Consider the following 23,033-nt stretch of genomic DNA (forward strand, 5'->3'; position numbering starts at 1 on the left):
TAGAAAAATACTGATACTTTCTGATAAAATCTGCTGCAATGTTGTGCATGCTCACCTTTAATAACACCCTTCATGCTGGTAAATGCTACTAGTATATAATGTCTTGTATGCTATTGCTTGTTGGTAGGTTTAACAATCAGCAGTCTCTGTGGTATTATGTAACACCTTGATCGCTTTTAGCATTTATGCTTTTTTGTAGTTACGGTTTAATCCATCAGTTTTATTTACCTCAACCTTGCTAAAAGGTAATTCTTACTAAAGCTTCTACTACATTGTGTGTAATGATAATATTCAATATAATAATAAATTTTGTTTTACTACTTTACATAAATTTTATGTTTGTCTTGCTCACACAGGTCCTTGTTGTGTTGAAAATTTTTTTAATTATACACGGAAGCTTGCGATTTCTAAATTCACCAGACGATTAGATATTACACATTTGCAATACCGCTATAGATAGTGAACCGTCAATTTACAAACGATTCGCAAAATATCATAATATTATCATTATGGGACAAAAGACTTGTAATTTATCGTTAAGGTGTTTTTATACATTTTAACTTAGAAATAAACTTTTTTGCATTTATGATAGTTAGAAACATTTATTTCATTAATGCCCGTGTAAAAGGAAAGCATGGAATAAGCTTATTATAAGACCAGTGGGCCTGTGTGCCCTTTAGTTCCAGTATCACTCACACCAAAATTGGTCACATGTGAGACAAATCACCATTGCACGATTATATCATTTACATGATTAACGATATCTCTTTAAGCGGTGAAGTGTTCAAGTCATGTATCTTCAAAATCACCTTCAATCAAGTAAATTGCCTTATCGTGGAGTTCTACCATTTACAGCATTTCAGATAGTGCTGAGATCACGAGGTACCTTCGAAGATTATTATATAGGCTAAAGTGTTTAACATCTAAGTTATTTTTAGTAAAAATGATTGATTCTGCAGATCATGCTCTCTACTGAAACAAGCTCCTAAACAGCACCTCACAATAATGTCTTCAAAAGAAGATGCCGAAAGTGGAGAGCCCTGGTATGATTTTACTCAAGGTGTTTCCATGCATGGATTGAAGCATGCCAACACCAGAAAATTTGCGGTCTTCAGAAGGTATGAACATAAACCTGTGTATATCAGTTTGAAAGTTTTTTTCCAACTACATGTAGATTGTCAGCTCTGGTCCATATAAAGTGTTCTTGCTCAAATCTTCTGTTATTTTGCACTTCAGAATATCTTTTACTATTTTTAGAGAATAACAAACTGATAAAAACTTTAATTCACTTGAAAAAATGGGCATTCCAGATTTATTATTTAATGCAGCCAAATGAAGTATGTGGTTAACCACCAAATGAGTTTGGAAATTATTTTGCAATTAGTGACTTGGGCTATTGAAGCAAGATGTGCTACTAAAATGATATAAACTTTATTCAAAAAGTAAATCTATATGTGTTCATCTATAGCAAAAAATGTTAGATTTCTCTTTCTCTCTACTTGCACTCTAGGTAATAACTGATTCAAATGCTGCCAACCGCACTTCTTCATTGCACACTAGGCAAAAATTCATAGCAAAGAAATTAAAAATTTTTGATGTGTGCGCATTTCAAGTACAGTTGAAAAACAAAAATTTCAGATGTCCTACATTGTTATATTTTAACTAATTTTGATAAAATCCAAAATTTTTTTCAAAAAGTATTGAACTTTGCTTGCATTCAATTCTATGCAATAACAATTTAACCTGATTGTATTAATTATTACACATTTTGCAATAAACTTAAATTGTGTGAAAATGTTTGTTTCAAAAGCTATGCAAATTAACCGAGCACCTATTAATATATCTGTAGAAAGTTTTATTTATGTAATCAATTACATTATATGGAGATTTTAAGCAAAATACTGTAACTCCAATGAATTTTTTTAACTCAGCCAAGTCGGTAGTTGGCTGACTAACCATACCTAAAATCTTTCAAAATTTTCAAGCATTTCTACTGCTCAAGAATAATAAATATTACACTAAATACTAAAAAACAATAAATGCATTACACTGATTTAAAATTAAGCTAGTCTTGGGACATTTTTGAATTGATTGCTGTCGGGGTTGGTAATCATGAATTGATTGCTGTCGGGGCTGGTAATCATGAATCTGTGCAGAATAATATAAGTTACATTAGTTAAGTCTGCCTATACAGACAGTCTAAGAAAATTCAATGCAAACACTCAAGTTATGATTGAAAAATTAAAAACAGCAAGACAATTTTTTAAATCAATTGCAATATTCAAAGTTAACAGGGGCCTCAATTTGAAATTGTTCGTTTTGGTTTTTAGCTTTAATTGTTATTTTGCACTCGATTTCAAATCTATAAACAAGTTTTAATAGAGGTTAAAATCTGTCCAACCTTGAACTCACAAGTTGAATAACTTAAATTTCTGTTGCATCAGTATAACATATGAAATGGTTGTTATCAGTATAATATGTGAAATGGTTGTTATCAGTATAATATGTAAAACGGTTGTTATCAGTATAATATGTGAAATGGTTGTTATCAGTATAATATGTAAAACGGTTGTTATCAGTATAATATGTGAAACGGTTGTTATCAGTATAATATGTAAAATGGTTGTTATCAATATAATATGTGAAACGGTTGTTATCAGTATAATATGTAAAATGGTTGTTATCAGTATAATATGTAAAACGGTTGTTATCAGTATAATATGTGAAACGGTTGTTATCAGTATAATATGTAAAACGGTTGTTATCAGTATAATATGTAAAACGGTTGTTATCAGTATAATATGTAAAATGGTTGTTATCAGTATAATATGTGAAATGGTTGTTATCAGTATAATATGTAAAATGGTTGTTATCAGTATAATATGTAAAACGGTTGTTATCAGTATAATATGTAAAACGGTTGTTATCAGTATAATATGTGAAATGGTTGTTATCAGTATAATATGTAAAACGGTTGTTATCAGTATAATATGTGAAACGGTTGTTATCAGTATAATATGTAAAATGGTTGTTATCAGTATAATATGTAAAACGGTTGTTATCAGTATAATATGTAAAATGGTTGTTATCAGTATAATATGTGAAATGGTTGTTATCAGTATAATATGTAAAATGGTTGTTATCAGTATAATATGTAAAACGGTTGTTATCAGTATAATATGTAAAACGGTTGTTATCAGTATAATATGTGAAACAGTTGTTATCAGTATAATATGTAAAACAGTTGTTATCAGTATAATATGTAAAACGGTTGTTATCAGTATAATATGTGAAACAGTTGTTATCAGTATAATATGTAAAATGGTTGTTATCAGTATAATATGTAAAACGGTTGTTATCAGTATAATATGTAAAACGGTTGTTATCAGTATAATATGTGAAACAGTTGTTATCAGTATAATATGTAAAACAGTTGTTATCAGTATAATATGTAAAACGGTTGTTATCAGTATAATATGTGAAACGGTTGTTATCAGTATAATATGTGAAACAGTTGTTATCAGTATAATATGTATAACAGTTGTTATCAGTATAATATGTAAAACGGTTGTTATCAGTATAATATGTGAAACGGTTGTTATCAGTATAATATGTAAAACAGTTGTTATCAGTATAATATGTAAAATGGTTGTTATCAGTATAATATGTGAAATGGTTGTTATCAGTATAATATGTAAAATGGTTGTTATCAGTATAATATGTAAAACGGTTGTTATCAGTATAATATGTAAAACGGTTGTTATCAGTATAATATGTGAAACAGTTGTTATCAGTATAATATGTAAAACGGTTGTTATCAGTATAATATGTAAAATGGTTGTTATCAGTATAATATGTGAAATGGTTGTTATCAGTATAATATGTAAAACGGTTGTTATCAGTATAATATGTAAAACGGTTGTTATCAGTATAATATGTAAAACGGTTGTTATCAGTATAATATGTGAAACAGTTGTTATCAGTATAATATGTAAAACAGTTGTTATCAGTATAATATGTAAAACGGTTGTTATCAGTATAATATGTGAAACAGTTGTTATCAGTATAATATGTAAAATGGTTGTTATCAGTATAATATGTAAAACGGTTGTTATCAGTATAATATGTAAAACGGTTGTTATCAGTATAATATGTGAAACAGTTGTTATCAGTATAATATGTAAAACAGTTGTTATCAGTATAATATGTAAAACGGTTGTTATCAGTATAATATGTGAAACGGTTGTTATCAGTATAATATGTGAAACAGTTGTTATCAGTATAATATGTAAAACAGTTGTTATCAGTATAATATGTAAAACGGTTGTTATCAGTATAATATGTGAAACGGTTGTTATCAGTATAATATGTAAAACAGTTGTTATCAGTATAATATGTAAAACGGTTGTTATCAGTATAATATGTAAAACGGTTGTTATCAGTATAATATGTGAAACAGTTGTTATCAGTATAATATGTGAAACGGTTGTTATCAGTATAATATGTGAAACAGTTGTTATCCCACGAGCAAACGAGCGGAGCGATGTGTGCGAGTTTTTATGATAAATGCATGTGCACACAACTTACGAAAATTATTCATCAACAATGAGACGAACCCTTGGCTAGAAATTTTATCAAGAAATTTAAGCATCGGAATGTAAAGTCGTTAAAGTATAATAACGATACAAAACACATTTAAACCTATTTAAATATGTTACCAAGTCTCTGTGAATTGTCGGTATTATCTTTAAACTTACCCATCTGATCGGATTATACACAAATAGACAGATTTATTTGAACGAAAAATGCCACAAAAAGCTTGAAAAGCTCGGTTTAATAAAAGTTAAGACCGAAAATTGAAACGCCAATAAAGCCGTGCGACCGATTGTAGAACTATTTAGTAGTGCGTATTTCACGAGAAAAACGTGTTCATTTTACCAGTCTATGGTGCTGTTTACTTGTAATCGAATTTATTCGAAGGTTTTTGTAATAAACGTAGACCGTTTGAGGCGTAGACCGATTTACAGGTACGAAATTGTGGTACACCGTTTATCAGCCTATGTATTTTGTCCAATCACCGAAGGTTTCATTATTTAAAACGTTAGCCGAAATTCTTTACAACTTACGTACAAGCTAGGGCCAAACTACAACGCCCCTTCATGACGAGAACATTTTTTATTTTGCTACATTTTTATACAAGTGAATGCTCCTACCCGCTTTCTGTTAAAGATCGCTTATCAAAACCAATTTACATTCAACGCAACAAACTTTCAAACTGTGTATAGTACACAGTAGCTTGCCATTTTACTTCTAATTTTGCATTTCAGAGTTATAATAAACATATTTATTTATCGTTGTTGAATTACATACATTACAGTAAGTTAGGCCTACAGCTTTATAACTTTTATAACAGCTTTTATTTTGCTGCAGTTTGCAGAAATCTTCGAGACGCATTAACGCTCATAGGTTTTCTATTATTGCTGTATTACTATATTAACAATATTTGTTATTTTAATAATATCAGTGCATTTTACTTATAATATTGGCCAACATTGCATTTCTCCTATTGCAAGGGAGAGATATAAACGTAATATTTTCCTTTCATTGTTGTTGTTTGTCATGACCAAACACTTTTTAAATAAATTTTCTAAAAACCTATATAAATACCACAACTTCTCGATTTTACTACCTATGACGTTTTGAAATGTAAACAAAATTGTGTATTGGTTTTCTATTATTACTATATTAATAAAATTGATTATTCTAAGAATATCAGTGCATTTTACTTCTAATATTGGCCAATATTGCATTTCTCCTGTTGCAGGGGGAAAATATAAACATCTTTTCCATTCATTATTGCTTATTGTTGTATATAATAACACCCACACCCAGTACATTACAGCTACCATTGCAGTTATCCTATTGCACTGCAAAGCCATTTGATTGCTAATATTGCATTTCTCAACCATTAGTACCCTTTATTTTTTTGCCAATATCTCTGGCCATCTCTTTGGTCGTGGGCTGTATGACAGTGGAATTTCTAGTCAGTATAATATGTAAAACAGTTGATGTGGAAGACTCAACTCACTAACATATCATTCAAAGTCACCTCTAGTAGGAAGTTAAACTTGCATTTCAATATCAACCATCTAATGTTTAGGTTATTTTATATATTTTAGAGTGGCATGGGTGTGTCTCATACTACTAAGCCTGTCTTACTTCCTGGGTGCCTCATCTACCTTCTTAACAGACTTTGCCAAAAAGAAACTCATTACTAATATCAGGGTTGAAAAGGCTAACCAGCTAACTGTAAGTTGAAGTAGTTTGTGAAAAGTAGATAACTCCACGTAGATAACTCTTGCTTGTGCAAAAAAGTAGATAACTCCACTTAACACTTGTTGTTTGCTCATTATTAACCTCATTTTAACAAACACAGATACAAATAAAACTATAAGATTTGAAGATGATTATACTATATACCGCTGTTTAACTCCCAAAACCGCTTCTGTTTATTTTTTGCTTTGCCTCGGAATCATTTTGTCAGTGCAAGTTAATGATAACAAAACGAGCTATTTAATGTTTATATGAATACTGCATACAGTGACTAACAGTTATCGTAAAGACATCGCATTGGTTTTAGCAACAGACTGCACCAAATCATTTGAAAAAAATTTCTTAGAAAATCTCTCTTATTTCAAGCAAAAATAAGAAGTTGCAAAACTGACAAGCGACCAAAAGAAAAAGTCTCTGAATGATTTGTGGGCCAATATGAAAAACTGCATAACCCTTTCACAGTTGCTGCTCAACAATATCTAACTTGATCTATAATTACTTGTTACAAAAAGTACAGTTCAATTAAATGAAATAAACATTAACTTTAAAAAATATTCTGCTTTTTAGAGAGTCCTACAGCGGTCATGTAATTTGTTGTCTCATTTTTTCATGTTTGGCTACTGCTTTATGACATCAGCAAATAGAAAGTCGATTTCTGCACCATTACTATATACATGTATTTTAATATATGTTATATATAATTATATTTACTAGAAGACTGGTGGTTCCGCGCACCATGAAAGATTTTCATGCGCAATAACTAATCCCACAATTATTGTTAGATGCGGAAAGGTGATTGACTCGCACTAAGGCAGCAAGGTTGGCTGGAAAACCAAATGTCTAGCTTCAATCCCTGTTTGTTGCAATCTTTTTTCTTAATGCTCTTAGTGGCTCTGAACAGATGAACAGACAGACAGACACGACTCTTATTATAGTAAACGCTAGTATGCTAGCAGTCTCGAGCATCATGAAAAATCGTAATGAGTAATCAGCCTGTGCATAACTAGATCTGGAAGTGTCGAGGCAAGCGAGTAGTGTAGTGGTTAGGATGTCAGTCTTTGTATTGAAGTACCTGGGTTCACTTCCCGTGTGAGGAGATTTTTTAACGCTCTTTGTATGGTTTTGAACAGATGAACAGACACTGGTCTTATTATAGCAAAGATTGTGAAGGAGGTCCGCTGGTTCTTTGCTGCTTTACACCAATCTCAGAATAACTCACGATTAAGGTCATTAAGCATATACGTGCGGATATAATAATCACAATCAAATATTCGCAGATAAGGCACAAAAGTTCTTCTGCGTTCTTTGTGCTGGTTTCTTTATTTATATTCGTCTAGTTTAGTAGGCCTCACTCCTTTTAGCTGAGTGTCCCACTCAGCTTTTAGTTGAGCACATCCTCTGGCCGATTCGCCTAGCCAAGCTGTTTTGGCCACAGGCTGGCTGGCTCTGAGCACAGTGTGACTAAAAGGAACTGCGCTAGTGCGATTAACAATGTTTTTCTTTTGTCATTTAAGGCCACAATTTTGCATTATTCATTGTCTGGGCAGCCATAAAGTACACAGTTTTAAAAAACTGTGTACTTTATGAATGCCCAAACAATAAATTGCAGCAAGGCGAACCAAACCGTTTTATATTAATTTTATAAACTGTGTAAATTAGAAAAAAAGTAAAAACCTTTATATATTTTAATATCAGACATATTTAAACAGTTTACATCAGCAAATTATCCTAAAACACGTTAGCAGGCTTTTGAACGGCTACAATACTTACAAAAAAGACAAAGCGCAGCATAAAACTATTATAACCAATTGTAAAAAATGGCCTTCATATCTAAGTCACACAATACAATTATTTACTCAGTAAGAAAGAACCTTTTTTAATCAGCAAAGCATCATGGGAAGTTTTTTTTAAGATGATCGCATATAACAAGTTCAAAAGTCTATTAGTGTACAAAGAAAAGCTTTTTAAAAAGCTTACTATAATAACAATATTTCAAAGAAATGTCAATTTTATTGTTTTTTACCAACACTGTTTTAAAACTTTGAGATGCCTTTTTCACACTTTTGACTTCAATGTTAAAACTTCTTGCTTGCACATCTAAAATTGAGCTATAAAATAATTGGCTTTTATTGATCGTTTTTGCACTCAAATTTAAAAAGTAATAATGAACATTGCCTCACATATCCATCGTTAGTTTTTCAGAGCTCAATATAATTTTCATTAAAAACTTTATAACATAAAAATGCAAGTTTTTGTCTCAAAATATATAAACTGTTTGCCTAATATTTACGAAAATGTTCTAAAATGTTCACCACATGTATGTATAATAATAGCAGTGACTGTCTTTTTAACGCCAGAGTTGGAAATTAATTAAAATGACTGCTTAATACAGGATTCAAAAATACACCTTTCGGCATGGTAAACCACCACATTGACAACTGCCTCGATTTACCACTACTGTTACTACTACTATGGAATAGTTGTACATATTGTTATTACACCTGATGACCTCCCATAGCATACTAGAAGACTGCCAAGGTACTAGTGTCTATAATTCAGTAATCATTGTAGCTTTTATAGCATTAGATCCTTTTAAAAGCTTTAAGGAATTACAGGAATTCTAGTAGTTGTTTTTTTGTTTACAGTTTCCAACAATCACCATATGCAACAACAACAATTGGAGACGCTCAGTTCTTTACCATAGCAGCCTTGACCTCGGTTCATATGTATTATTTGAGGTAGTTCAAGACCTTTATAATGAGGATAGACCTGTTCCACCTCCGGCTGATAAGTAAGTTGGTCAAAACATCTAACAGAGCTTATCCCGCTGCTGAAATAGCCGCTGTAGCAGCTGGAATAATTCATTGGTAAGCTCAAATAAAAATCTTATTTTGATTGTATAAAAACCCTGAGCAACCAGATATATCAGCATACACATAAAAACCAAATGAATGCCCAGCGTTGCCCGAGTAATAAAAAAGTCGTCACACAGAAAAATTTTTTTATACATACACAACATTTACCAATCTAACTTTTAAACTTCAAAGTGAGAAAAAAATGTTTTTGTGCAGCTCAAATAATTGAAAAAAATTGAGTACACAAAAGTGTGTCTATAAAAAAGGTTACTTTTGCAGCAAAAGCTGGTTGTATGCAAAGTTTTGATGTATTCAAAGTTTTTATTTAAAATTTGCAACATTTACCATTTTACCATTTTAACTTGATATCAAGAGAAACAGAAGGAGAAACATGTTTTTATGCAGTTCCAATAAATTAAGAGAACAAATAAACAGTGAGTACACAAAAGTGTTTAAAAATTTTTACTGTTGCAGAGAAGTTCATTTTGTTCAGAGTTTTTATTAACGATACTGGTTACTCGCGATACCGGTACAGACGAAACAATGACATATTGAAGTTTTTTGTTTGGTACTTTGTCTGACCAAATGAAAAGAACCTGTAGAGACAACTCCTACTCAGATAATACAACAGCACATTTGAAAGTGAGACAGCGCAATCGAATGATACAAACTATAAAAATAGGTAATAGTAAAAATGTTAGCTTTTAAAAAAATTTCAAAAAAATAACAATCGCAAAAGGTGGTATTAATTAATAATAAAAGGTGTGCATTTAGCATGTGCAATCTAAATGCAATGTACAGGATATACAGTATATGGTAAGGGTGAGGGACGTGATAACAACGGCGTAGCCTTGTAGTTACGTGCGCTTTTTTAAGGACTTGAGATTTGAATGTCGCGAGTTCAAATCCACTACAAAGGTGATTTTTTGTTGCTAAAACTTTATTGCTGTAACTGGAAAGATGAATGACAGACAGAAAAACATTAGGATTTATATATGCAGATAAATTTATCTCTGGAAATGTACATCTATCAATATGCTATATATGTATATGTTTGTAGTATACGTATATGTAATACATGATATATATATACATGTATACGTATGTATGAGCATTCAAGCATACGTATGCATGTCTGTATACATGTATGTATACATGTATGTACACGTTTACATACACAAATACATATCCATGCACATATGTGTATACTTATATGCATATGTGTAAGTATCTGTGTACATGTACGTGTACATGTATGTGAATACCTAAATGTACATCTACTGTGAGTGTGCATATATGTGTACATACATGTGTACATATATGTATTCAATTATACAAGTACGTATACATGGACATATACATGTACATATACACATACACATACACATACACGTGTGTGTTTATGTACATGTATATGTATGTGTATATGTACGTGTACATGAACATGTACATGTATATGTACATACACATGTACATGTATATGTACATGTATATACATATGTATATGTATATGTTTTTCAATTGTTAAAATTACCAAGCACATGCCTATGTTAGTTGTAAATGCTTTTTCTTTATTGGTTAGTATTTAAATATTTTACTTTTTTTAAATCTACAAAAGTCAAATTGAAACATCTGAAAGCATTCTGTTGATATATCTACATATCTGACATACCATAGTTGTTAATAAGTTGCACACTAAATCTGCAAGTTTTATGCATTTAAACTACATATTTAATAATTTCAGATACAACATGAGTGACCCATTCTATGCACCTGCTCTTGCATTAAACGCTACAACATTTACTCAGTTCTTCAAGGTCGCAGCTCATCCACTCACAACATCTTTACTCACATGCACCATCTTTGGTCGAAACTACTCGTGCAGTGATGTTTTTGAGGTTGTTGCTACCGACGCAGGTATAATACAATTTTTTACTTCCTGACAGTTGAATACGCATTTATAGGAAAACAAGTCTCTCAACCTGGTATTCGTCAGAAATCATATATTGTAAACTTAATTTTGTATCATTACTTTATATTTAATATTCATATATTTTCTGTCTTTTAATTGAACATTTTAAAATAATGATCTAATAAAAATAGTCTTACTACCTTTATCACCTTATTATGCCTAACTTAATATGCATGTTAACAAGCTGTATGATTTGAACCATTTTTTTCATCCTCATAGTACCAGCAAATTCAAATTTTTTATTGTAGAAATAATTAAATAACACAATTTTCTTTCTTTGTGCATAGGGAATTATTTCACAGAGCAAGAACCACCGTTTTCGATTTAAAAATTATGTAACTGAGAAACGCTACTTTTTTACTAATGTTACTAATATTGAAAACTTTGTGCATGCTATTAGGCACATTTAGCTGTCATTCTCAATTTGGTTTTATCAGAAATTGTTGAAAATCAGTTGGAACGATCAATATTTTTATTATCATGGATATCAATGAGCTATCAATTATCTGCCTGCATGCAAATTCCTCTTTAGTTCTCTTTAAGTTTTCTTTGGTTTCAACTACAGCATTTCTGTCGACAGAGATTGTCAACAAAATTAAAAATTTCTCATGATAGAAATTCATTTAAAAGTGAACCAAAATTTTTATTTGCAGAGTGCTTAAAAAATTTCCCACATGATAAACCACTTCTACAATATTATTAATGAAAGTGGTTTAATTTTTAACACCAAAATTGTACAAATGTCGTTGGTTTGTTGAAGGCTTCTGCTATCAGTTCAATTCCAATGGAACTTTGAATGCCTCGGCTCCTGGAAAAATTGGAGGAATAGCTATCATGTTACAAGCAAGTGTAGAAGAATATTCAACCGGGCCAAACTCATTCTCCGAAGGTTTTTCTGTGAGTAGATAACAAATATTTGCACCTTTACTAAAGCCAGGTAAACTTCTGGATTGCATAATGTTTGCAATGTAATTGATTTCTAAACTTCCTGAGCATCTCATGTACTAGGTATTCCAGGTCAAAAGAACCTTATTTATAGACATCATTTGCGACATTTTATAATACAGAAAGTCTTAATTTAGTGAATTAGATTGAAAATCATAAATATTATATTTTAAAAAGAAATGTTTGTCAGTGATTCTAAAATAATTGCATTAAATATAAAACAAACAATGATTAGATCTCTGTTCTTGCATTCACCTTGGGCTTTTCTTGTTAGCATTAGCAACTACAAAAAATCTTCCTGCTAGTATTGGATTTACCATGGATATTTCCTCACAGAAACATTTGTGGTTGGATACCTTCCTAAGACCACTGTAATAAACTATATCTTGTCAGCATGAATCTTTACTGGTGTATTGCGCTCAATCAGCATAACTCAACAGAACAAAATAACTGTCAAGATTGGTTACATGGTCAATTGTAGTATAGTTTTTACATACAGCCACTGATGGTTCTTGTGTGACCTGAAACAGCTGATCATAAATCAGTGGACTCACCACTGAGCAACAACGAGTTAATATTTTGCATTGAATTCTATTATTTTTAATTTTTAAGTTATGCAATAATTATTTTCTGATCAAAAAGCTGTTTATTAATTATTAATAGATTTATTTGAAGGAATTTCTTTCACTTTTCTTTATTTGAATCGAACCCATGTATACATAATCAACAATCGTTTTGAAACAAAAATAAAAAATTGCAAAAGATGTTCTGATGACACTTAATATATTAAATAAATAAACTTGTCACAAATAATATCATGAAATAATATAAAATTTTGGCTACTAAATTGCTAAAATAATTAGATATCAGTGATTAAAGTTTTTTTTAAAATGTCCTTACTCAACGATTTTGATGATTTTATCAGAAAGTATCAGCATTTTTTTACCATTAACAATTATTATTTCTGTTCAAGGTCATCTGAATGTCAAGATGTTTTAAGATTAACACTGATAAAACTTGGTAATGATTAAAACATTCAAATCAATCAAAAACAATTATGATGTCTTCAGTTGCAGAAACAGTTATAGACCTACTCAACACAAAAGCATATTGCTTCTACTTAAACACAATAGCCAACCTTCAACCTTCCCAACGATAACAACTAGCGACATTTTGCTTGCATTTTCTTTAGCGTCTTAATCACGATCAGGTTTCATCGATTGTAATCTAAAAACATCCTGGCAGTCAGACCACCTCAAACATCAAAAACAATTACAAATGATATAAAAATACCAATACTTTTTGATAAAATTTAGCAAAGTTTGTGTAAGTTCATTATTAATTATTGACAAGAGACACGACTCCCACATCCTTATCATGCTAATATATTGTTAGTTCTTTTAATTTAATGCAATGTGTTGGATATTTTGTCTGTCCCACTTCTGATGTTTCAATCCCTCATATTTACTAGCAATAAAGGTTTTTATGTCTAAAGCAAAGAAATACATTATCTAGTGTTTAGGCTGTCAATACAAATGTGTTTTACTTACATACGTAAGTGATATATAGCCAATAAATTAAATTTTAATGTTTCATAAAATTTAGCTTACCTTCCACAACTCTTATGAAGTACCACAAGTAAATGAACAAGGTGTCGGCTTATCTCCTGGAACCCAGGCTTCTATAATGCTTCACAAGTCTGAGGTAAGTAGTGCCTTATTTACTAATTTCTGGTTAAACTAGGGTGCCTAAAACTGTATGAAATATGTGTTAATTTGTTTTTTTTATTTTGTTTAATATATACAAAATTTTTAATTTTAAAGTACAGATATAATGATGATAATAATATAACATTTTAACTTTTTAAATAAACTCTTTACTTTTTCTTTTATTACTTTCTTACTTTTTGCTAAAAAAGTAAAAAAGCTTTGAAAACCAAAATATTTCGTAATCCCTTCAGTAATTGGACTGCCATTATAAAAGGGTTTTATGTATATGCCTATAAATGGAAAAATACCTGTAAACCTATAGCATGCAGATTATCATAATAAATTATAGAACCGTTTGAACTATTGAAATATGTGCAGTATGATTTAATACCATATATATGACAGCATATTTCACAATAGGCATTGTGACATATACATAGACATATACATGCCTTGTCACAATAGACATTGTGACAAGGCGATTTCTAGGTTGCTTATACTTTGAAATTGATTTAAAGCCTTAATAAACTTTGCCTACTCTGCAGCAAACTAGCGAGTCTTTGTACACTTTCAAAGACTAAATTCAAGCACCAGTGACATTTCTAAAGAAGTTATTTTTGCAGACCTAAAAAATTTGAAGCGCTAAAATGCTTGCACTAACAATTAAAATTAAATTTTGAACCAAAGTTGAAACTAAATTTAATCCAAAAACCATTGCATGTGTGAAACATTTTTAATTTAATTTCCTCCGGTTTAAAAACAACAGCAAGTTTTACAAAGAATAGTTAGTAGTAGATTTACAGCCAGATGATTAGTGTTATTTTTCAGTGGTATTGTTACAGTTTTGCTTTGAAAGTATATATTTTGTTTCTGAAATAAAGAATGGTTATTTAATATATATAATTAATATAAAAATAGATATATTATATATGATATATATAATCTATATATAATATATATAATATATACTAGAAATTCCACTGTCATACAGCCCACGACCAAAGAGATGGCCAGAGATATTGGCAAAAAATAAAGGGTACTGATGGTTGAGAAATGCAATATTAGCAATCAAATGGCTCTGCAGTGCAATAGGATAACTGCAATGGTAGCTGTAATGTACTGGGTGTGGGTGTTATTATATACAACAATAAGCAATAATGAATGGAAAAGATGTTTATATTTTCCCCCTGCAATAGGAGAAATGCAATATTGGCCAATATTAGAAGTAAAATGCACTGGTATTCTTAGAATAATCAATTTTATTAATATAGTAATAATAGAAAACCAATACACAATTTTGTTTACAATTCAAAACGTCATAGGTAGCAATATCGAGAAGTTGTGGTATTTATATAGGTTTTTAGAAAATTTATTTAAAAAGTGTTTGGTCATGACAAACAACAACAATGAAAGGAAAATATTACACGTTTATGTCTCTCCCTTGCAATAGGAGAAATGCAATGTTGGCCAATATTATAAGTAGAATGCACTGATATTATTAAAATAACAAATATTGTTGATATAGTAATACAGCAATAATAGAAAACCTATGAGCGTTCACGCGTCTCGAAGATTTCTGCAAACTGCAGCAAAATAAAAGCTGTTACAAAAGTGTTATAAAGCTGTAGGCCTAATTTACTGTAATGTATGTAATTCAACAACAATAAAGAAATATGTTTATTATAACTCTGAAATGCAAAATTAGAAGTAAAATGGCAAGCTACTGTGTACTATACACAGTTTGAAAGTTTGTTGCGTTGAATGTAGAATGGTTTTGATAAGCAATCTTTAACAGAAAGCAGTAGGAGCATTCACGCGTATAAAACTGTAGCAAAATAAAAATTGTTTTCGTCATGAAGGGGCGTTGTAGTTCGGCCCTAGCTTGTACATAAGTTGTAAAGAATTTCGGCTAACGTTTCAAATAATGAAACCTTCGGTGATTGGACAAAAAACACAGGCTGATAAACTGTGTACCACAATTTCGTACCTGTAAATCGGTCTACGCCTCAAACGGTCTACGTTTATTACAGAAACCTTCGAATAACTTCGATTACAAATGAAAAATGCCATAGACTGATGAAATAAACACGGTTTTCTCGTGAAATGCGCACTGCTAAATAGTTCTACAATCGGTCGCACGGCTTTATTGGCGTTTCAATTTTTGGTCTAAACTTTTATTAAACCGAGCTTTTCAAGCTTTTTGTGGCAATTTTCGTTCAAATTAATCTGTCTATTTGTGTATAATCCGATCAGATGGGTAAGTTTAAAGATAATACCGACGGTTTACAAAGACTTGGTAACATATTCAAATAAGTTTAAATGTGTTTTGTCTCGTTATTATACTTTAACGACTTTACATTCCGATGCTTAAATTTCTTGATAAAATTTCTAGCCAAGGGTTCGTCTCATTGTTGATGAATAATTTTCGTAAGTTGTGTGCACATGCATTTATCATAAAAAGTCCCACACTTCGCTCCGCTCGTTTGATCGTGGGAATATATATATATATATATATATATATATACATATATATATATATATATACATGCATATATCTATATATACTGTATATTTCTCAAAGTCTGTATGTCTGTTGGAAATCCGGCTATAGCTATTATTAGAACAACTGAGCTTGACAACAATAAAGATTCAAACTCATGGAATTTCATGGAAATTCATGGAATTCTTACTGTCAATGGAAGCCTAACATTATTAACTAGCTTAGCGGAGTTTTCCATTGGCAATATGCCAGGCCACTAGCTTGAAAGGTGCAGTTGTTTGACAAAGTTTTAAAACCTTTACAGTTGTTTTTATTTCTTTCTTAATTTAGTTCAACTACACGACGCACTTCTCACATGATATGTAGTTTGAAAGTTAGAATGGCAAATGTTTTTATATGTTGAATACAAATCAATTTTCTGTCCAAAGACTCTTCTATTACACGGACAACGCCGGGTGGCACAGCTAGTATATATATATATATATATATATATATATATATATGGTTACTACAATAAGAACTGTGTCCATCTATGTGTCTGAAGACATGGCTAGAAGTTTGAAAAAAAACTTCGTTGTTCGGGATTTGAGCCGGTTACATATAACTTACCTGCCCAGCACTCTCCTATCAGCTCACATTCACTTTTTACAACTTTATTGCGCACATAATTATTCTTTGGGTTTTTCTGATAAGCTTCACACCTTTTGGTGTTGGATTGTCAAGGTACTATATAAAAACGAAACCAACCGAATAGAAATGCGCAAGGCTGCGACTCAAACAAGATAGTCAACACCGATATTGAGAAAGACAAGCAGCTGTGCAACTAGTGACATCATTTTGGCATGTATTTTTTTCTGAGGATTATAACTGTGATCAAATTTTGTCAATTTTAATCTTGAAACATTCTAGCGGTCAATTCACCTCAAAAATTAAAAATAAAAACGATCGCAAATAATAGAATAACACCGATAATTTCAGACAAAATCTACTCAGATTTTCAGTAAGTTTATCTTTAAAGTTTGTCAAATGTCTTGATTTCAATTATTACCTGTCTGCTATTAACATGGCCAAACAGTCAGTATTTATATGTATTTTATAGACACAGAGATATCCGCCACCAGCCGACCATGGAAGAGCCAACTGTTTAGACACCAGCACCATACCAAACTCCCTCAAGTACTATACTCAATATTCCTACTCTGGATGCATGGTGGAGTGCAAAGCTAAGTACGTTATCGACCGATGTGGCTGTAGAGACTTCCTTCAGCCTGGTGAGAAGTTAGAACTTTTATCTGTCTATAACTGACAGTACCTCACCTTTGAATTTAAACGATACTTTTGAAAATAATTTATTTCAGTTTAATGCCATAGAAAAAGTTTTGGAGTGTTTTATAAGCGTTTGTTCTTACTCCTAATAAAGATTATACAGGTGAACTAGCTGTACTACCTGGCGTTGCCCGGGTAATAAAAATGTCGTTGGACAGGAAATTGATTTGTATTTAACATATAAAAACATTTGCTTTTCTAACTTTTAAACTACATATCATGAGAGAAATGTTTTTTACAGTTGAAATAAATTAAGAAAAAAAATAAAATCAACTATGAAGGTTTTTAAACTTTGTCAAACAACTGCAACTTTCAAATTTTATACCATGAGGAAATGGTTTTGTGCAGGACAACTAAATTAAAAATAAATAAAACAGCTGTAAAGATTTTCAAACAACTGTAAGTGTAGAATTTTATAATTTGAAAGAAATGTTTCAACAAAATAAATTAAAAGAAAAAAAAATGTAAAGGTGATTAAAAGTAAAATCATTAGCAAGTAATGGCTAAATAGAGTCTATTTAGTTGTGATTACAATAAAAATTATTTGGTATACAGTTATATGCTTTCAGCTCGTTTCAGTGTTGGCATGTGAGAATATCGAAGACTATAGATGTACATAGAGTGGTATGAAAACCCATAGTTAATATCTAATGCAATCATCTCCTGGTAAAAACCATCATTAAAAATGGTACAAAATACTATGTTGACCTTAGTAAATATAGGTACCTACAATGACTTTAGTGCTAGCTGTACTACCCTGTGTTGCCCGGGTAATAAAAAAGTATTTACACAAAAAATCTATTTGTATTTAACATATAACAACATTTGCCATTCCAACTTTTAATCTACGTATCATGAGAAATTGACTGTGACTGTATTTGTTGGCATATGTTATCATCTCCCTAGCGCATATCAGTTGCACACAAACACAAGTAGTGGGGAATATTGAAACCAAGCAACAACATCAGTATAATCTCTGCGCATCAAATTCATTCTACTTTAGTAGTACTTGATAAAAGTATATGTCATACTTCACCAAATCATGGCTACTTTTTGTTTTAGCTTACAATAATTCAGAGATATGTTTGATCAAAGACATGCTCTACTGTTCCAACCCTGCACTCAGTAAGTACTAAAATTTCAGATTTTGAGCTAACTTTCATATAGGTATGTACATGTATGTATAATACATATATATTTTATAAAATCTATTAGGTATTATACATTGCATATATTATATATTAAGTTTATATTATATAATATATTAAATATATATGACATAATATATATAATATATTACGTATAATATAAAATTTATGCTAAATATATTATATATAATATATTATATATAATATATATTTTATATTAAATATATGAAATAATATATTATATATATTATATATAGCAATATATTATATATATGCTTATAATTTGTTTTCCTTAATTTTTGCTTATAAATATTTATAAAAATGAGTAATTGTAAACATATAGATCAAAAACTTGTAGAAATTTTCTTATACATTTGAAAATGTCAAAATATATTTATTATAGAAATATATTTCTATAATAAATATATGCATTATAGAAATATATTTATTATAGAAATATATTTATTATAGAAGTATATTTATTATAGAAATATATTTCATAATGTTGGTGTGTCATTCCAGCTATAACTATTGAAATCTTGGAATAAATAATCCGCATGGTAGAAGATTTGATCTCGGATCCTTTGGTTCACTAGTCAGACGCCTTATCTATATATATATACTATATATATATAGGTATATTTATACCTATATATAAATCAAATCCATGAAGGGCAAAATCCATTGAGTGCAATTGTCCTTAAAGCATGCATGTTTTTGAGTTTTTGATCAGATTGGTGTTCACGAGCCTAGTTCTCAAACATCAGTTTAAGTTTTGAAACCAAATCTATTTTGGTAACCTAAAAAAAATTCATGGAGCCTATTTTGTGAACTGCAAAAATTGAAGCATAGAATTACTATGTTTGTATTTTATTTGTTTTTATCAACATATATTGCTGGTTAAATTGCACCGTTAAATTAGAAAGAAGTTTTTTGAAAACTGTTTGCATAATTTTGGACTAAAATTATATTGTCCTCAGTAGAATTAACAACATGCTAGAAATAGTCCTTAATATATTTAAAATAAACTAGATCTAGATGATCAATCAGAAAGAGCACATAGAAAATTAATCAATTATTAATTATTTATGAAACAAAATTATTTTCAATACATCTGACCAGGTGCTATATCTAAACAGTTGATTCTGTGAGGTTATATACAACTGGCTTTACTAAATATATGTTTATTATTACTGATTTTTTGATTACAGAGAACTTTGCCAGTGATGAGGAGGGTCTGGAGGCTTGTAGTTGCCCTGACACGTGTCATGACAATGAGTTTGTTCCTAAAGTGTCCACTTACAAATTTCCGAGTGCCAACTACATCGAAGAAATGCAGTTGGATAAAAGTATGATTATGTCATTATTAGCTAGACATTCTTTTTGGGTATTTACAAAAAAAATTATTGTTTATTTCTGTTCATTGATGCATCCATCACCCATGCACTTTTTGTTTGACTTAGTTATCGTAAAAAAATTATTTGAACGTCACCTCTATTTGAATGTCACCTGTAATTGAATGTCACATCTATTTGAATGTCACTATACAAGAGTTAAACACGTAGCGCCACCTTTTAATTGAACGTCACCTCTAATTGAGCGTCACTTCAACGTCGCCTCTGTTTGGTCGCTACTTCAACGAACATATAAGTTGTCAGTAAAAAATTTTCATAAAATAGTACTGATAATGGCATCAATAACAATTACTTCTTTTGTTATTGTTGTTTATATTTGAAATTCATTTCTTAACTCCAACACTTAGCGGCTTTTCATTAAAACTTAGAAAGCAAAGCCAGAGTACTGATTAATCTGTATCACACTAATAGCAGTTTCTAGTTAGATGGGGTCTTTATACTTCAATGTATATAAAAAGCAGTTCAGCAATTACGATGGAATCTGTACTAATATTTTGAAGCTAAAGCTTCATGCTAAATCTTCTGCACGCTTATGCAAGATTACACTTGGTTTATCTTCATTCGTGCAAAAAGTGTAAACAAATAGCAACAAGCAAAAGTTTTGCTCAGCTAAAAATTGTTTAGACACTAATATTGACTAGTTTATTCGTGCAGAAGAAAAGTTGCAGTTAGCAACCAGTTAGCTGTTCAACACCACTGTGGAAGGGATTGAGCACCTCGAAAAAAATGAAATGGGTTTAAACGAAGGCAACAATCAAAATGCAATCGACCGAAAAAACGATGCAAACATTTTTGTTTCAGAAATGCCCGACTTTTAAACAACGGGTTATGTCACTCAATTTTTAATACATATTGGTAATGTTTAATAGATTATTATTATATTATATATTATTATATTATATTATTATATGTTTCATAACTGTGCTGATCTATAGCATATTATTTGATAGCATAACTCCGGATATGCAAATTCGACGGATCGACACTCATAATTTTTTATACATTGCACACAAGACCAGCTTTGGCTGCAAACATATCAATGAGTGCAATGCAACGTTGTTTATGCAAGGTTGTTGAATATAGTTATAAATCAATAACTGTTGTATTCTTGTAAAGAATTGGAGCCTGCAATAGTGTAGACTGCAATGTAGTTTATTCAGTGACAAAAACACACAACTTGAACTGAAAATTTTGTGGGTATTTATATGGAACCAAAAGTAGCTTTATAAATATTAGCTTAGTAGTGTACATGGTAAAAATACAATAGAGCGCTATATGGCTATCTTGCTTCAGATGTAAACAGAATTATTATAAGCAAAAGGATTACTATAGCCATAAACTATTATCTCATAATTGTCACAATCCCTTATAGCTATATAGCCATAACACCTCCTTCCCAGCCATTGGTACATCTATGTAGTCTGGCGGTCTGCTAGTCTTTTAGATCGTCGGGGGTTTTCTGGTTCATATTCTCCTCCTGTTGGTATCCTAGGGTTTTTTCCATGGTGAACGGCTATTAGTAACCTCTGAATGGCTTGGTGATACATGTGGCTCAGCCCCAGTACCATTGTTGTTGCTTTTCACCGTCTGCTGGCTCCAAATCTTCCTCTACTCCATAGCGGGGTAGCAGCTGCTCAATGTGTCGCCTCCATGTTGATCTTCGAGGAATCACCTTGGCATTCGCACTTTGGGCTCTGAACACTTTGGTGACAAAGGCTGGAACCCATCGAGGTTCTTTATCCCATCGAGGCCCGCAACAGATAGCATAGCAAAGTCTGTCAATTGTGTAGGTGTAGATCTTTGCGACAGTAGTTTTAGGTTCAGCTTCCTCGTTCTTGTCAGTTTCCTTGCTTGGTCGTCCTTGGGCCTGATGTGCCGGTGAGGGCAGAAAAACATAGATTTTGCAGCGTATTTGCCGTCCATTCAGTAGCTCACTCTGTGAATATCTTCCTGTCAGTGGTGTACGCCGGTAATGCTTGAGGAATTCTGTTAGTGCGAGCTTGGGTGGTAACTCCGATTTCTTCAGAGCTTGTTTGAATGACTGCACCAGCCATTCTGCCACTCTGTTTGTCGCGGGGTGGTAAGGTGCTCCGGTTAGGTGGACTATTCCATGGTCTCTGCACCATCTCTGGAACTTTACTGACTTGAACGTGGTGGCATTGTCCGACACTATAGTGTGAGGATAGCCAAAATGTGCAAGGTCTTGTTCCAGTAGCTCTGTGGCTGTCTTAGTGGATGTTGACGTGGTTGGGTGAATGCATGAATATTTAGAATAAGCATCCACCACTACCAGCCAGTTTGATCCCAAAAAGTTGATTGCGTGGTCGATATGTATACAACTCTATGGTTTTTCTGGTAGCATCCACGGATGGTTAGGAGGCTTAGCTTAGCTGGTTGGTTCTGATGTTCGGCGCAGGAGGTGCATTACTTACATGCTTCCATGATGTCAGCCTCAATCCTCGGCCAATACACAGCAGATAGTGCCTGCTGCTTCATGCGTTGCATGCCAAAATGTCCTAGATGAAGTATCTGTAGAACTTGTGGTTGAAGGCTGAGCGGTATAACAACTCTTGATCCGTATAATAGACAACTATCGGAAATGGAGAGTGATTCAGCAATCTTCTTGAAACATGGTACCTTGTAATCCGCTTGGTGAACTTGATCTTCCGCTTCGGTGTTTGTTTCTTCGATTGCTTTAGGCCATCCTTCTCTGGTGTAGCAAATAATAGTAGATAAAATAGGATCTTTCAAAGTCTCTTTATGTAGCACTCCTAGATCTGTCAGTTTTAGTTGCTGACCAATGGTGCGTATCGTGCAGACTGTGTCCATA

The 23,033-nt window shown here is 31.6% G+C and overlaps 1 protein-coding gene across 1 annotated transcript; it reads left to right on the top strand.

The window, feature by feature from the left end:
- Positions 1-1,005: 1,005 nt before the first annotated feature.
- LOC137389794 (acid-sensing ion channel 1-like) lies at positions 1,006-21,583 on the top strand. The gene is made up of 9 exons (XM_068075897.1): positions 1,006-1,118; positions 6,180-6,309; positions 8,979-9,124; positions 10,933-11,105; positions 11,921-12,057; positions 13,711-13,809; positions 17,414-17,585; positions 20,000-20,137; positions 21,576-21,583. The coding sequence occupies exons 1-9, from the start codon at positions 1,006-1,008 to the stop codon at positions 21,581-21,583; spliced, it is 1,116 nt and encodes a 371-aa protein (XP_067931998.1).
- The last annotated feature ends 1,450 nt before the right edge of the window (positions 21,584-23,033 follow it).

Source organism: Watersipora subatra, chromosome 1 (genome assembly GCF_963576615.1).
Source record: "Watersipora subatra chromosome 1, tzWatSuba1.1, whole genome shotgun sequence".
Classification (NCBI taxonomy): Eukaryota; Metazoa; Bryozoa; class Gymnolaemata; order Cheilostomatida; family Watersiporidae; genus Watersipora; species Watersipora subatra.

Coding starts and splice junctions, on each gene's coding strand:
- LOC137389794 (XM_068075897.1), top strand. CDS start 1,006: ATGTCTTCAAAAGAAGATGCCGAAAGTGGAGAGCCCTGGTATGATTTT. Junction 9,125..10,932: donor GTTCCACCTCCGGCTGATAA/GTAAGTTGGTCA, acceptor TAATAATTTCAG/ATACAACATGAGTGACCCAT. Junction 11,106..11,920: donor GGTTGTTGCTACCGACGCAG/GTATAATACAAT, acceptor GGTTTGTTGAAG/GCTTCTGCTATCAGTTCAAT.